The following is a 12,839-nucleotide window of genomic DNA, read 5'->3' on the forward strand; positions in this document are numbered from 1 at the left end:
GCGATCGTATAGCTCTTGTAATGTGTGCCGTAGTGCAGCACAGCTGGATCAGCTGGCAGCTTCTGAAATTTTGATCTTGATAGGTTTCTTTGTTTCAAATCTTGCTTATCTTGTAAGGTCTTCTACATATAACTCATCTCATAACTTCTTTTTCTGTGAACTTTCTAAGTTATAGGAAAGGACAGGAAAAGTGTGTTTGCTAAGGCTGCAGGAAAGTACTCTGCTGTTCAGGGAAGTCTTCATTTCTCTACAGCTTAAGTTGCTATTGGGATTATATTACAGGGTGCATTTTCTTGTGGACATATATTATGTGTTTAAAAAAATCAGAACAGAGGAAGGATCAAACTCCCCATGCTCTGTTTTGTCTGAAGGGTTAAGTTTTACTGAAAAAAAGCCTAAAATTTTTAAATGTACTGGATATTAGTTGAGATTGAAAAAAAAAAAAAAAAGGAAAAAAAAAGGTTCCCTTTGACAGTAATTTTTATGTAAATTGCCTTTTTTTCCCCTGGTTCCCTTCCTTCTGCCCCAGGAGAGCTCATCACTTCACAGCTGAAAGCACAAGCATATATCACCGGGTACCCCTTGGCAGCCCAGCTCCTGTGTTTTAATTTCATGTACCGTGTCACAGCGAAAAGTGCTTTAGAAATGCAGAGAGTTTAGACAGCTTAGGTGGATCTCAATATTGGTTCATCTAGTGGGCAGGGCCATAACAGTGATCTATTTCAGAAATTACTATTATTTGAAAGCTGGGCGTGATTCTCCATCAGGAAAGCTGTCAGAGGGTACGCGTGTAAGCCGGAATAGGGACGTGTATTCAGAGATACCGGTTGCTACTGGCAATCTCCATCGGTCACCAGGGCGAAGACCCCTGGATATTAAATTCCTTGTACCTGGGACAGATTTGCTGATTAGTATTTTTTAATGACGACAAACCCCACCTTCAGTGATTGGTTTCCTAGACAGTGTTGACAGTGTTTCCCAGCTGGTAGCCATTTTTAATTTTTTATTTTTATTTTTTTTAATAAAACACTGCCAAAGCTTTAAAGATTACTAAGGTAGGTGTTAGTTTCCAGCTGGTATTAGGCAGATCAAACTCTTCACTCCTTTCATAATGGTGTTACTCATTCGCCTTTTTTTATGTCAAGCCTGTGGAAAGCTGCATCCTGACTTGCTGACACAATAGGAGAATAGACAAAGATGAAGGCAGCGTCAAACCTGAAATTTTCCTTTTTTTTATAATCTTGTGCAGGCTGATGAATGCGCCATCAGCAACCTGACCTTCCCGTGATTCACCAAAGCAATATAAAAGCAAGGTCTCAACAGCTGACACCCTCGTGCTTTCTATGGTGTTGATGTAATACCCAAGAAACAAGTAACTACCAAGTAAAGAGGTGCACGTGTGTCATCACCACACAGCGGGTTGAATTCAAGATAGATAGTTTTCATTCTAGGCAGCCTGGAGTTACAGCCGAGTGTGCTATAGCCAAATTCTGTGGATGCAAGGGGGAAGCACTGTTTAGGAAGTGGCTGAAGAGATACTTTATGTTTGCAAGTAAGAGTCCAACCAAGCTCCTATTTAAATCAAGATGGTAATATTTTTGTGTCATCTGCCATCCAGGTCTACAGCATAATATCCTGGGGTGGGGAAATGCACTTGCTCTCTTGCAGACGACTCTAAACTTGGTTTTCCAGGCTCCCGTTTGCCTGTCTTTTCTACTTAGATGCTATGCTGTGACCGCTGGCTAGCTGACCTTTAAGCACGTAGCTTTCTTGCAGGGGAGAGGCGGGATGCCTTGCTGCCGACGCACATCCCCTGGGTCAGCAGCAACTGCAGCGCTTTGATGGATGTCAACTATCTGCTGGGTTATTTCTTCTCCTCTTGCAGGGAACTTGCTTGCTTTTGAGGGGAAATCCTTCCCTGGTCATAATTTGGGAGCTGCTAAGCAGCTCACAGACTGAGAGAGGAGGTGCAGACAGGTCTTCCCCAATGGGCCAAAATTTAAGGGGAAACAGAGGAAGAGCGCAGAGGAATGTCCATTTCCATTGCACAGAAATGTCCATTTCTGGCATAAAAAGCCCTGTGTGAAACTGCAAAAGAGGGAGCAGGTAAGACTGAATTTAGGAGCTGTGCAGCCTCCTTGAACTTCAGGTGCTTCGCTGAGCTGCTGGCTGTGGTAGCGTTTTACGGTAGGTGCAAAAAGACGGCTAACGTAAGTTAGCAGTTTAACACCTCTGAAAACACTGTTTAGCCGGGAGAAGGCCAGTTTTGGCTTGCAAAGCCAAGTGATTGGATGTAGCACACCCAGGGCTAACGACATCGTTCTGACACTAATTCATGCTGGGAGGCAACGAGGGCTGTGAGTCACATCCCCGCTGTAGCCGGTGGCAGCTCTTCCATCTGCTCTTGCGGTAGGGTGCTTCGATGCTGTGTTAGTTTCTGGTTAAATATAGAGGATTGTGTAGGCAGTGTCGTAGTGACATCTGTTGTTGGGGTTCACCCAGTGGTCTGCAGAAGCTTATCCTTCGGTTAGATCTTCCTGCCCCTGCCAGTGTTAACGCAAAGAGCTGAGCTTAGTTACAAACACGGAGGAAAAAAGCTAATAATGAAACCTGCAGGTGCCTTAGTGCTTGCAAGGCACCTCCCTGCTGCAGCGTGCACGACGGATGCTTTTAGCACCGGTGATACAGGATACCTGGCTGCCATATCCACTGCAAACCAGTGGGACTCGGTGATTCCTCTTGCTTCCCCACTGGCAGGGGCTTTGGGTCCCAGGCCTCCGCCGGGACTCTTCCGTGCTTTTAAATTGCCCTTAAAGCATTGCTGGGCAGTTTGCGATTTGTGACCCCCTCTATGTGATGTGCTATTGGCGTGACGGGGGTCAACTGCTCGTAGCCATAAGAAAAGGAAGGGGAAGGAGGCGTACCCATCTGGGATGCTGACAGAGCATAACCACAGATTTCAAATCATGCGTTACTTTGCAGGAGATCTTTGTAAAATGTGAGTGAAGCCTTATGGTATTTTCAGAAAACCCAGCCGGTGAAACTGGCCGGCATAACACATTGTCAGCGTGCAGCAGCCTTCCCTTAATGATTTTTTATGAAGCATCCTGTCTTTGCTATGCAAATGTGGGGAAAGAACACAACATCGCTAAATGTGATGTCCATCAGAGCTCCGTAATCAGAAGCTGATACTTTTCTTATTATTCATTGCATACATCCAGGAAGCTGTTTTGGTATCTCTTCAGCATATTGATGATGAATAATTTACAAATAATTCATCAAAACCCTAACAGGTGTATTGACATGATATTGATTTAGATCACACGGCCTGGCTGGAAGTCGCATAGTTATTGATTTTTGGCGTTTTTTCCCCTTCCCCCTCCCATCTTCCCTTAGTTTCCAAATCTCCCATTCACGTTTGAGGTTTTTCCCCATCACCCATGTCAAATAACTTGTAGTCTGCAGTTGATACCACAACATAAAGCAAGGTTAAAGAAAGAAAAAAGGCCTTAATATAAATGTCTTCATTCAAATTCATTGCAGAAGAAATACTAATCTTAAAAATGCACGTCCTGAAGTAACCCTTTTATATTTAACCTAGATAGGACTGATCACACCTGCCATCGTTTAGATGATATATTTGACAAAGGTCAAGCTGAAATGAGTTTAAACCTTCTATTTAAATTATTTCCTACTTTTTAGTAATTTTAAATAAAATAAAAAAAAAGGGAAAAAAGATGGGTTCTGTAAATGGATAGTACACGAGCGAACTGATGTGTGTAGAAGTATAGTCTTGCAGCCTCTCCTAGGCTCCAGCAATTTGCAGCTCAAGGACACCTGGAGCAGCATCTCTGTAACTGGAGATGGATCCGTGTTCAGCCTACAGCTCAGCCCCGAGTCCTGCCGGGGACTTTGTCAGAAGCCTGCAGATGTTTAAATCGGAGGGTTGAGACCACTTCGCCCATCAAAACTCTAAATCACCCTTTGGAGATACCTATATCTCTGCCTATGGCCTACAGAGACAGAGGAGAGTCATTGAGCTCTTCACCTGGGCTCCTCAGTTGGGCACCAAAGTCAGACTGGGTGGATGCGGACAAAAAGGAAAATCTAGATCGAGAGGCTTGCGTTTCTCGTGATGCTGAAGCCTACACCCTGGCAGGACTGCTCGTCGGGGTTTCCGTGGAACCGCAGGTTAGGATGGCTGGCCTAAGAGACCTTTTTGCAGATTTACGGCGTAGAATTTTTAATGCAGCGGATGTCCCGTTTGGGTTAGAAGTGGTTATTACTCGACGTAATAAACTTAACAAGTATATGAATACAATTTGATGACTGTCTCATTTTGTTTTCAGCTGAAATGAATAGTCAAGTTGAAAGTATAAATGATCCTACGGAAACAGAGAGGGAAGCTTAAGTAACAGGTAAGACCTTTTATGGCTTTTTTCCCCTCCCTGTTTTCCATTCAGTTTCTGTTTGAAAACTTGCTTTGAAAATTACCTTAATTAAAGGTAGATTTTATTAAAAAAAAAAAAAAAAGGAAGACAGAATACACATAATACAAAGGAAAAGAAATTGTCTAATATGGCCAGTATTACACCAAAAAATGAAAATATCCAGTAGACTTGATTTGTCAAGTAAATATTATAGTAGCAGCCTGCAACTGTAATGGATTTAGGCAGTGCACGGTCTTAGATCATCAGAAGGCAAGACAGCACCGAGATAAAGAACAGAAGAGTAACCGAGTGAACAATTTTTGGCATTGCTTAGGAAAATGACAGGCAATTTATACCGGTTGGAACCGAGCTCAGTTCTGTATGATCTGTATTCTAGGAACAACAGGTTCACGTCACGAGGGGTTTATTGCCCTTGGCTCTGCAATGCCAAACGTCACTTGTAGCGATACCGCTGAAAAACAAGGCAAAGTCAGCGAGCTGCCTTCTGCAGCTCTGCCGCCTTTTCGAGCTTCTTATGGCTTTATGCGCTAAATGATAGTGCTATGGCAGGAGCGCGCAATGGTGGTTGTTGCGGCAGAGTTTGTCATAGGCATAAACAGCCTCTCCCCTACATAAAAATGAATAATTTGGCAGGAAGACAGAAGTCCGAGGCTCATCCCCAATTACAAGAAGGGGCTGCTATTTCTCCCTCAAAAGTAGTTTTTAAGCGCTAATGCGCACGTCTTCCTTTGACGTAGGGTTATCATGAGATGCCAACATCATATACAGCAAGATGCGTTATTTATGCTTGTAATGGGGTTTCGTGTAGCTCAAGACCAAATGTAGCAGCTTTACAACGGCGGCAGCTGTATCGCAGAGATTTAAAAACAAGGTCTTATTACCGAGCGTAGCTCTTTGTCCTTGTCGGCATATAGACCATGTGCTGCTGTACTGCTGGAGTGAGAAATAGGCCTGATGGGGTCCCTGGTAAGAAGTACTGAAGCAAAACTAGAAGGTGCCTTTGCCATTAGAATACGGCTTCCACAACTCTTCCTTCTCCCTCCCCTAGCTTCTGGTTGTATGTTCTGCTCAATCAAAAAAGGAAGAGGAACTAATGAAATCCTCGCTGTTAAAAATACATGGAAAGGTTAATACCCTTCCTCAGTTTAAAAAATGTATCTGAAGATTATTACTGCTTTCCGGGGGCCTGCGAGAAGTCTGTCTGTCATGCTGCATTTTCCCATGGAAATGAGTATCTCTGGATGTTTCGGGCTGGAGTCATTTTTGCTTTACGAAGGCAGAGTTCACAGGAATAATACCACGATGGGCAATCAGTTAATAAATCTCTTCCATTCCACTGCAAGACCTGGCTCTGCTGCTGCCTTTCTGAAGCAAAGGGGCCCGAGACAGGGTGCACCATGTCTTGCCCAGCATTTTTTTGGCATACGCAGGATTAGAAGCAGGCATCAAATCCTTTGCAGCTCTCTATCCAAGTCTTCCTCACCGTGCTGCTGCTGTTTTAATTGCAAGGAGTGTGTCCCCGGAGAAGATTGATCAGCCTGTTAAACTTCAGAGGGTCTTCCTAGGGTCTTCCAGAGCCGAAGAGGTCCCTTTGCTTACTATGTTTAGTATTTTAATGTATTGTTTTTAACATATGTTCTGTGGTCTAGCACTGAAGCACCCACCAGAGCTGGGGGTCTCTGATATCAAGCTAGGTAGCATGATGCTGTGGAAAACCAAGAAATCCTAATGAGCACAGTCAATTTGCTACGGAGATAATAGCGGCTGTTATATATAAACCGTGTGACACACACGCGTGCTGCACGTGTGACAGAAAGAGAAACTGCAGACATCTGTGTTAGAAAGATGAGACCTGGGTTCTGTGCAGACATTTGAAATTTTGCCTTTTTTTTTTTTTTTTTTTGGTTAGCTTATAGTATAAGACCTACTGCCTTCCTTTTCTCTCCTCTGATGCGGCAAGGAAAGATGCAGGAGAAGAGAGACCTGAGGAAACCCAACGGCCAGGCGCTGATGACATCCTACGGCATCATTCTTGGCAGAAAAGAGCACGCAGATATGCTCCGCGGGTTGGGAGGGAGGGAGCTTTGGGGAAAATGACTCTTTGCTTTAATTTCTCTTTGTTCTTCATTGCATTTCGTTCTGTAAGCCTGTTGGAAAGAAACATAACTTCCCAATTCTAACAATGTTTTGCAATTATCCCTGCAATTACAACAGTTTCTTCTGAACTGTGAGTCCCTGTCTTATATCGGGTCTCTTTTCCTCTGCATCGTATCATCGGTAGCCTGTTTCCAGGCCTACCCCTTTTCTTCTAGCATCTTTATCTTCTTTCCCAGTTATGGTACTGTCCGCAGGCAACCTGTGGGAGCCAATTTATTCTTCTCCCCCCACTTCCTTTTTTTGTTGTTGTTAAGCTGTTCCCTAGGATATAAACAGAGATTTTCTTCAAGAACATGAACTGCCACAAAGGATTATAATCCGCACATGCTGATAAACAACCACCCTCCTTGTGCTAGGGATTTGAAAGACTAGACGCTCCAAAATCTCAGAAATATTGATAGAGACAGCCCTGCACATTGCCCACCTCCAGGCTTGTCGATCGGCAGCTCCCGCCAGCACCCGCCAGCAGGTCACCGTGTCTGAACCCTGGCTGCTAGAAGATTCCCTTGAGTCCGTGCTGGAAGCAGAGTTTGCGCATTAACTCCATCATCCCGATGCCTCGGGATCGCCCACAGCTCTGCCTTTTGCCTTTCTCTCTGGCGTGGGAGAGCTAAACCGTGACCAGCCTACGCTGTGCCACATCGCTCTGCGGGTCCTACACGCGAATAACCCGCGTGGCCTCAAACAGCCGGCACCCCAGATCAGTCCTGCTCTTTTCCAGTTAGCTCCATGCACCTCAAAGTCCGTGCCGTAAGTGTGACCCTCGGGTGTAGGTAGGCAACAGATATTTCCTCGATCCTGCAAGTGACAGAGGATGGTAGGCACTCTGCCGTCAAGGCATCGTTAAATATGGCTCCCGGCTTTTAACAGCTTCACACCGTATCTTGTGTGAACCCTCATTATATTTTCTACTGCATATGCATGAATTCTTTTTTTGATTTTTTTTTTTAAAAAAAGCAATTAACAGTTATTTGGATAAGAATGTCTCACCATATGTTAATTGTTCTGCCAGCAAATGCTGCGCTGAAATTTTTAGAAAAGGAACAAAAGGGTTTCACATACATTTCCCAACCATACTGTAACCAAAACTGATAGACAATACACTCAATGGAAGAGCACATAACCTGTGTCCAGGGTGCGATGTGCTGCAAACTGTATTTTAGAATGCTGCTGATAGTAATTTGATAATTTTAAGCAAAGTAATTGATTCTGTTTGGGTTTTTTTTCCCCCAAAAAAATATGCAGGAATCCCACAATAGTTATTTACTAGCTTGCCAAAAGAAAAGGAAAAAACAAGGTAAGACGTATCTCCTGTGATCTGGGTTTACCCCAGCTAGAGCAGTGTCTGCTGGTGCGACAGCGAGTCAAAGGTGGCCCTAACGCACCTAGCACTGGCTGTGGCCGATGATGGCTGCCGTTAGCTGCAGGGTCATTCAGAAGGCCGTCAGGATAAACGAGGATTAGAAAGGAAAACAAGAAAAGCCCCAGATTTCACCCAGAGAGTGTAGCCCCTAGAAAGGCAGCCTTCTGTCTCCCTGTGCGTGGCTCTGGCATGTTTGCTTGTGGTGGGATCAGCAGAGTATTTCTATGTGCTGGCTCCTGTGGGGTTTTAACCCAGGTGACACTAGTGCTGGAGAAGATCTCAGGGAGCTGCTTTGTCACCTCTTTGTCCCGGAGATCGGTGGATGCATAACCCTGAATTGGATCGACTGTGGAAGGAGTAAATGAGCTGACAGAAGCCTATGAATTGGGTTTATAATGTCACTAAGTTTACCTAAATTTGCTAGATAGCACTCCTCTGGCCTTTGTTCTCCTCAGAGCGCCCTTGAAGGGACTCCTTGTTCCCTTTGAGGTGTCTCTGCTGCTGTTCTCTCCCATCCCTGAGGTCATGCTTGACAAAATGTGTCTTTTGGGACTTTTTTTTTTTTCTCCTGCTGTTCCTTCACCTTGTTTCCAGCCGATTGCAGTTTTGCAGTGGGAGGCCTTGCGGGTAGTACCTCTACGTGGTGCACATCCCATATGTTTCTGTATATTTCCCGTAACGGGTGATTTTGATTGAAACGGCCTGTTGTAATAGGTGGGGCAGGAGTGGATAAATACCTCGGGAGGAAGGGGAATAAACGCATCGGGCATCTCTCCTCTCAATTCCCCTTTTGTGTGGTCGCTGTGAAAAGACTAGGATCGAAGGGCTCCCTCCATGTAGGTAAGCGAGGGAACCAGCTCCGCAGGGCCAGGAGTGACCTCGGCGAGCTCAACTTTGAGCTGTGCAAAATGGCGAGGAGGTCCGAGGCAACCAGGTCCTCAGCCGGGGTGAGCCGAGCTCCGCAGAGCTGCCATCCCTTCAGTCAACAGAGTGTCCGGTCCCTTGAATGTAGCTCTGCTCTTGTTTCCATCGTGCTCGCTCACGGGCAATGTTAACAGAGCTGTAGGCTGCCATTAGCCACGTATCCGATGTCCCTCTCGCCATCGCCAGCCTCGGTTTTAGCGAGAGAGCCCAAGGGAGAGCTCGTAGGAGGTTGGCTGCCGAGCTGTGGTGGGTCAGCAAGGAGACTCCTTAAACTCCTTGTGAAGACTGATGGATAGTTTAAAAAAAAAAAAATTAACGCCAAAGATGTGTCACATTAGACACTCTCTAATCCCTGACAGTAATTTTATTGCAGTTTTCATTTAACCTTGGTCCTCGAACAACAGCGAGTCTTTGAAACCATGAACCCAAGGTTGCAGCGGCAAAGGGTGAAGCCGAGGTAGGAAGCGTAAAGCAAGGAAACGCAGCAGTTAAGTCCTTACAGGACAGTTTGCAGCCGCGTTCGTATCTGTCTGTCTTCAGGTGGGTTTTGGTTTAAGTTGGGGCTTTTTGCTAGTCATAAAGTGAGTATAGTTTGGCAGTGTGAGTTCTTCCACCCAGTTAGTAGTCGAGGCTGGACCCATGCCCCTCGATGCAGTCTCTGCCGCGCTTGCTGGAGCTGCAGAAATGCAGGCAAGCTCGGTTTGTAGAAGAGCAAGCATCAGACCGAGAGTCTCCTCACAGGGATTTATGTCGAGGATTTTGGTTTAAAGCCGAAATGCATTTGCAGTAGGTGGCATAAAGGGAATCGCAGCCCTTTGGTGCTGATGTTTGCATACAAAGTATCAGGCTCTGCTTGATCAGCGTTTCTCTTACGTCTGAAAATGCTCATCCCTACCGTTAGGCACAATATTCCTCGGGCTGGTGACTGCTCCGATGATGAATGGGTTTCCTTCCATACAAACATCCAAAGGGGATGTTTGAGACATAGCTGGTAATAATGGGTCACACATTCGCTGCAGTTAATTGTCAATCTTTCTATAAAGCACTAAGAAAGCCTCTCTGTGAATTAACACTGTTCTGCTTTAGGCACTTGAATAAAAATATTAAAAAAAAAAACAAAAACACACCAACAAAAAAGAGACTTTTCTCTATATGCAGTGCATGCCGGCTTTGCTTTTAAAATGACAAACTTAACAGAGTATGTGGATCTATTTTCTCGGGGAATAGGGGTTTTTATCATATGATTCATCCAGGATTTGCCTTACCTTGACATTTGTGATATAAAGGAAAGTTTAAAAAAAAATAAAAAAATTTAAAAAGGTAATTTTCTCGATCCAAAAATACGTTTTTACTTCAATGCAAAGAAATGTAGACTGTTGCTTCTAATGTCTTCTAATAGATGGCCTAGCAGCTGTATCGGTTAACACATGCCTCTTCTGTTACTCTGTCATTTACATGCTGAATTTGCCTCCGAGTCTGTTATTTTTTCCTTTTGTCTGTGCCATGTGTTTGGAAAACTTAAAGAACTGATGCCTTCATACTACAATGCTTGTTAAAGCAAAATGTTAATAAAGCTTGTCCTGAAGATGAGGCGATGCCTCTCGCCTTTGTTCCCTCCTAACCGTGCGGATCGTGCAGCGGTCGTTCCAGCTGTCGGAGAGGCACATTACAGTTTGAACATGCAATCACCAGTGCATGCAGCCGGGTCCTCGTTTAAATCTGTTGTTCACTTGGTGGTGGAGTCTTGTGACAAACGGACACCTTGGAGGGATTTTTTTGGATGGCATCACCGAAAGGTGAGAATGGGGACTTTGCAGCTCGGAGGGGAAGAGGTTGCGTGGTTGCTCCCATCGCTGCACCAGAGATGCTACAAAACCCATCCTGGCAGTTGTGCCAGTACTAAATCCTCAGCATCTATCATCTGTCCAAGAATACGCCCGTATATATGCAATCCCCAGGTAGAATAGAGAACACACAGTGTATGCTAGATGTTATCTGCCCTGTCTGTGGTCACTTATTTCAAGACCGTATCAGGTAGAAGATATTGCAAAGATTGGGAAGGTGGCACTGGTGTAGGTGAAGACACATGTACCCGACCCTGTCTTACTCCTCTCATCCAAGGCCAAGGATTTAATCATTGATAACTGAAGTTAGGAGGCTGGCTCTGTGTGTTCAAAGCTGTCCGACAAATGGATTCCCTCTCTGAAATTTGACCTTTCCTTGCCTGCAACCCTTTGACTGCTGAATTAAAGAGGACAAGGCACAGGAGACGCGTGGCATACCTGCCTTTGTGCTGGATACAGGACTCAGCTGTCATGTATGGTCTTAGTAGCAGTGAGCTAACCTGAGAGAGAGTAATACCGGTACAACAGCGGTAACACAGCAGCTCATTGGATTCAGTTTGTCAAGAACTCTCTTTTCGCTGTACCTTAAGAACTGTACAGCCTAGAAGGAGGTACCCCATTTCCCCATGCTGTAGCCTGTTTCTGCTGCAAGGGAATATTTTTGTCTACAGCAGGTGTAGGTGTTTAAAAGGAGAAAAATAAATTCACCTCTCATCTAGGAGCAAGTCCCACCCTTTTGGAATAGCACGGGGTTGAGAGGAAAACCTCCTTGGTTTTGGAGGATGAAGAAGGGCAGGTGGTTGAGGCTTCTCAGGCCCTCACAGCAATGTGTGTTTGTCCAGATGATGTGGATTAGGCAAAGAGCAGGTGAGTCTGCTAGGGTGAGATGAGTGATAAACTGTCCTTAATTAATAGTCCTGTTGCTGCTGGCCAGGTTTCCAAACAAGATCTGGAAGGGGAGGTGTCAAAGTGGTAGATCTGTGCCTAGGGAAGTCTTGCTGAGCTGATAACATCAGAGGTCACTCTTAAGTCTGCAGAAACAGAGGCCCTGTTACCACCTTTCTTGCTCAGCTCTCCCAGAGGAATCAGGTTGTCTTTCAGGATTTCCATGCGAACCTACCACTCCTCAGAGGGCTGTGTGTGCTTTGAATTGGCTTTGATTCCTCACCCCCTGCCCCCCTCTGCTCTTGCACAGAAGCTTTGAAGGGATCTCTGTGACCTTGATCCATCTCGTAAGGTGAAAACTGTGCTTTGGGGTTTTAATTAGTCTTGGAGTTTTGGGTTGGGGGTTTGGTTTTTTTTTTCCTTGAAATAAAAGTGTCAGGAGACATTTCAATACCCTAATTTCTCGTTCCATTAGAATTATCGGCAACCCCTTAAAGTAAGTGGCAAATCACTTTTATCAGTGAATTCTGAAGGAATTAACACTTTTATCGTAATGAATTCCTGTAGAGAAAAAAAAAAGAAAAAAGTGTCCTGATGAAAACACAGCCAGCAGAGTCGGTACTCGGGGAGGATGCTCCATCTGGTGGCAACTGAGGGCTGGTTGCTTGGGGGGCACTTCAGATTGCATGGGTCAGGCGAGGTTTCCCTCCTGTTTACACCTATCGAGCATCACCTTCTCCTCAGTAGAAGGGCAGACAGCTGTGCACTTGGTTGATGTTGGAAAGCAGGGTCAGCATTTGAGTTTGCCGCTGAGCATTTTCACATTCCCATTGCTCCCAGTGTGAAGACCCACATTGCCCCACTCCAGCTCGTCTAGCGTGCGGGAGGTCTGCACACCCGGCGGTTGCGTTTGTGTTCTGAGATGAAATAAGCCTCATCAACGAGTTCAACAGGCTTTTGAGAGCACGCGGTGCTCGAAGAGCTTTGCAGGAAAGCATGCTCAAGAAGATTGCAGAGCCGTTGGGAGACTGCAGGGGAAATAGTGCCCAGTCAACCTAAACACACTCATGGTCTAGATTATATAGTGCATCACGATGTGTCTGGACACATCTCACCTGGAAACAATACCACCAAGAAAACAAGTTTGTGATCAAGTTTGGTTTTCACCAGAAAAATGGTGTTCAGCAGAGAAGAGTTGAGAAAACCCCCCAGAAA

The 12,839-nt window shown here is 45.2% G+C and overlaps 1 protein-coding gene across 1 annotated transcript in view; it reads left to right on the plus strand.

Moving 5' to 3' along the window:
• Positions 1-4,411, plus strand: part of MACROD2 (MACRO domain containing 2) — a gene marked incomplete at its 5' end in the record, with an annotated part of 83,763 nt that extends 79,352 nt beyond the window's left edge. The window contains one exon of the mRNA XM_009704984.1: positions 4,350-4,411. Within this exon, the coding sequence (XP_009703286.1) occupies positions 4,350-4,411 (62 nt within the window). The remainder of the gene's footprint in view (positions 1-4,349) is intronic.
• Positions 4,412-12,839: the final 8,428 nt, after the last annotated feature.

The sequence above is a fragment of the Cariama cristata genome, unplaced genomic scaffold, assembly GCF_000690535.1.
Source record: "Cariama cristata isolate BGI_N322 unplaced genomic scaffold, ASM69053v1 scaffold17047, whole genome shotgun sequence".
NCBI lineage: Eukaryota > Metazoa > Chordata > Aves > Cariamiformes > Cariamidae > Cariama > Cariama cristata.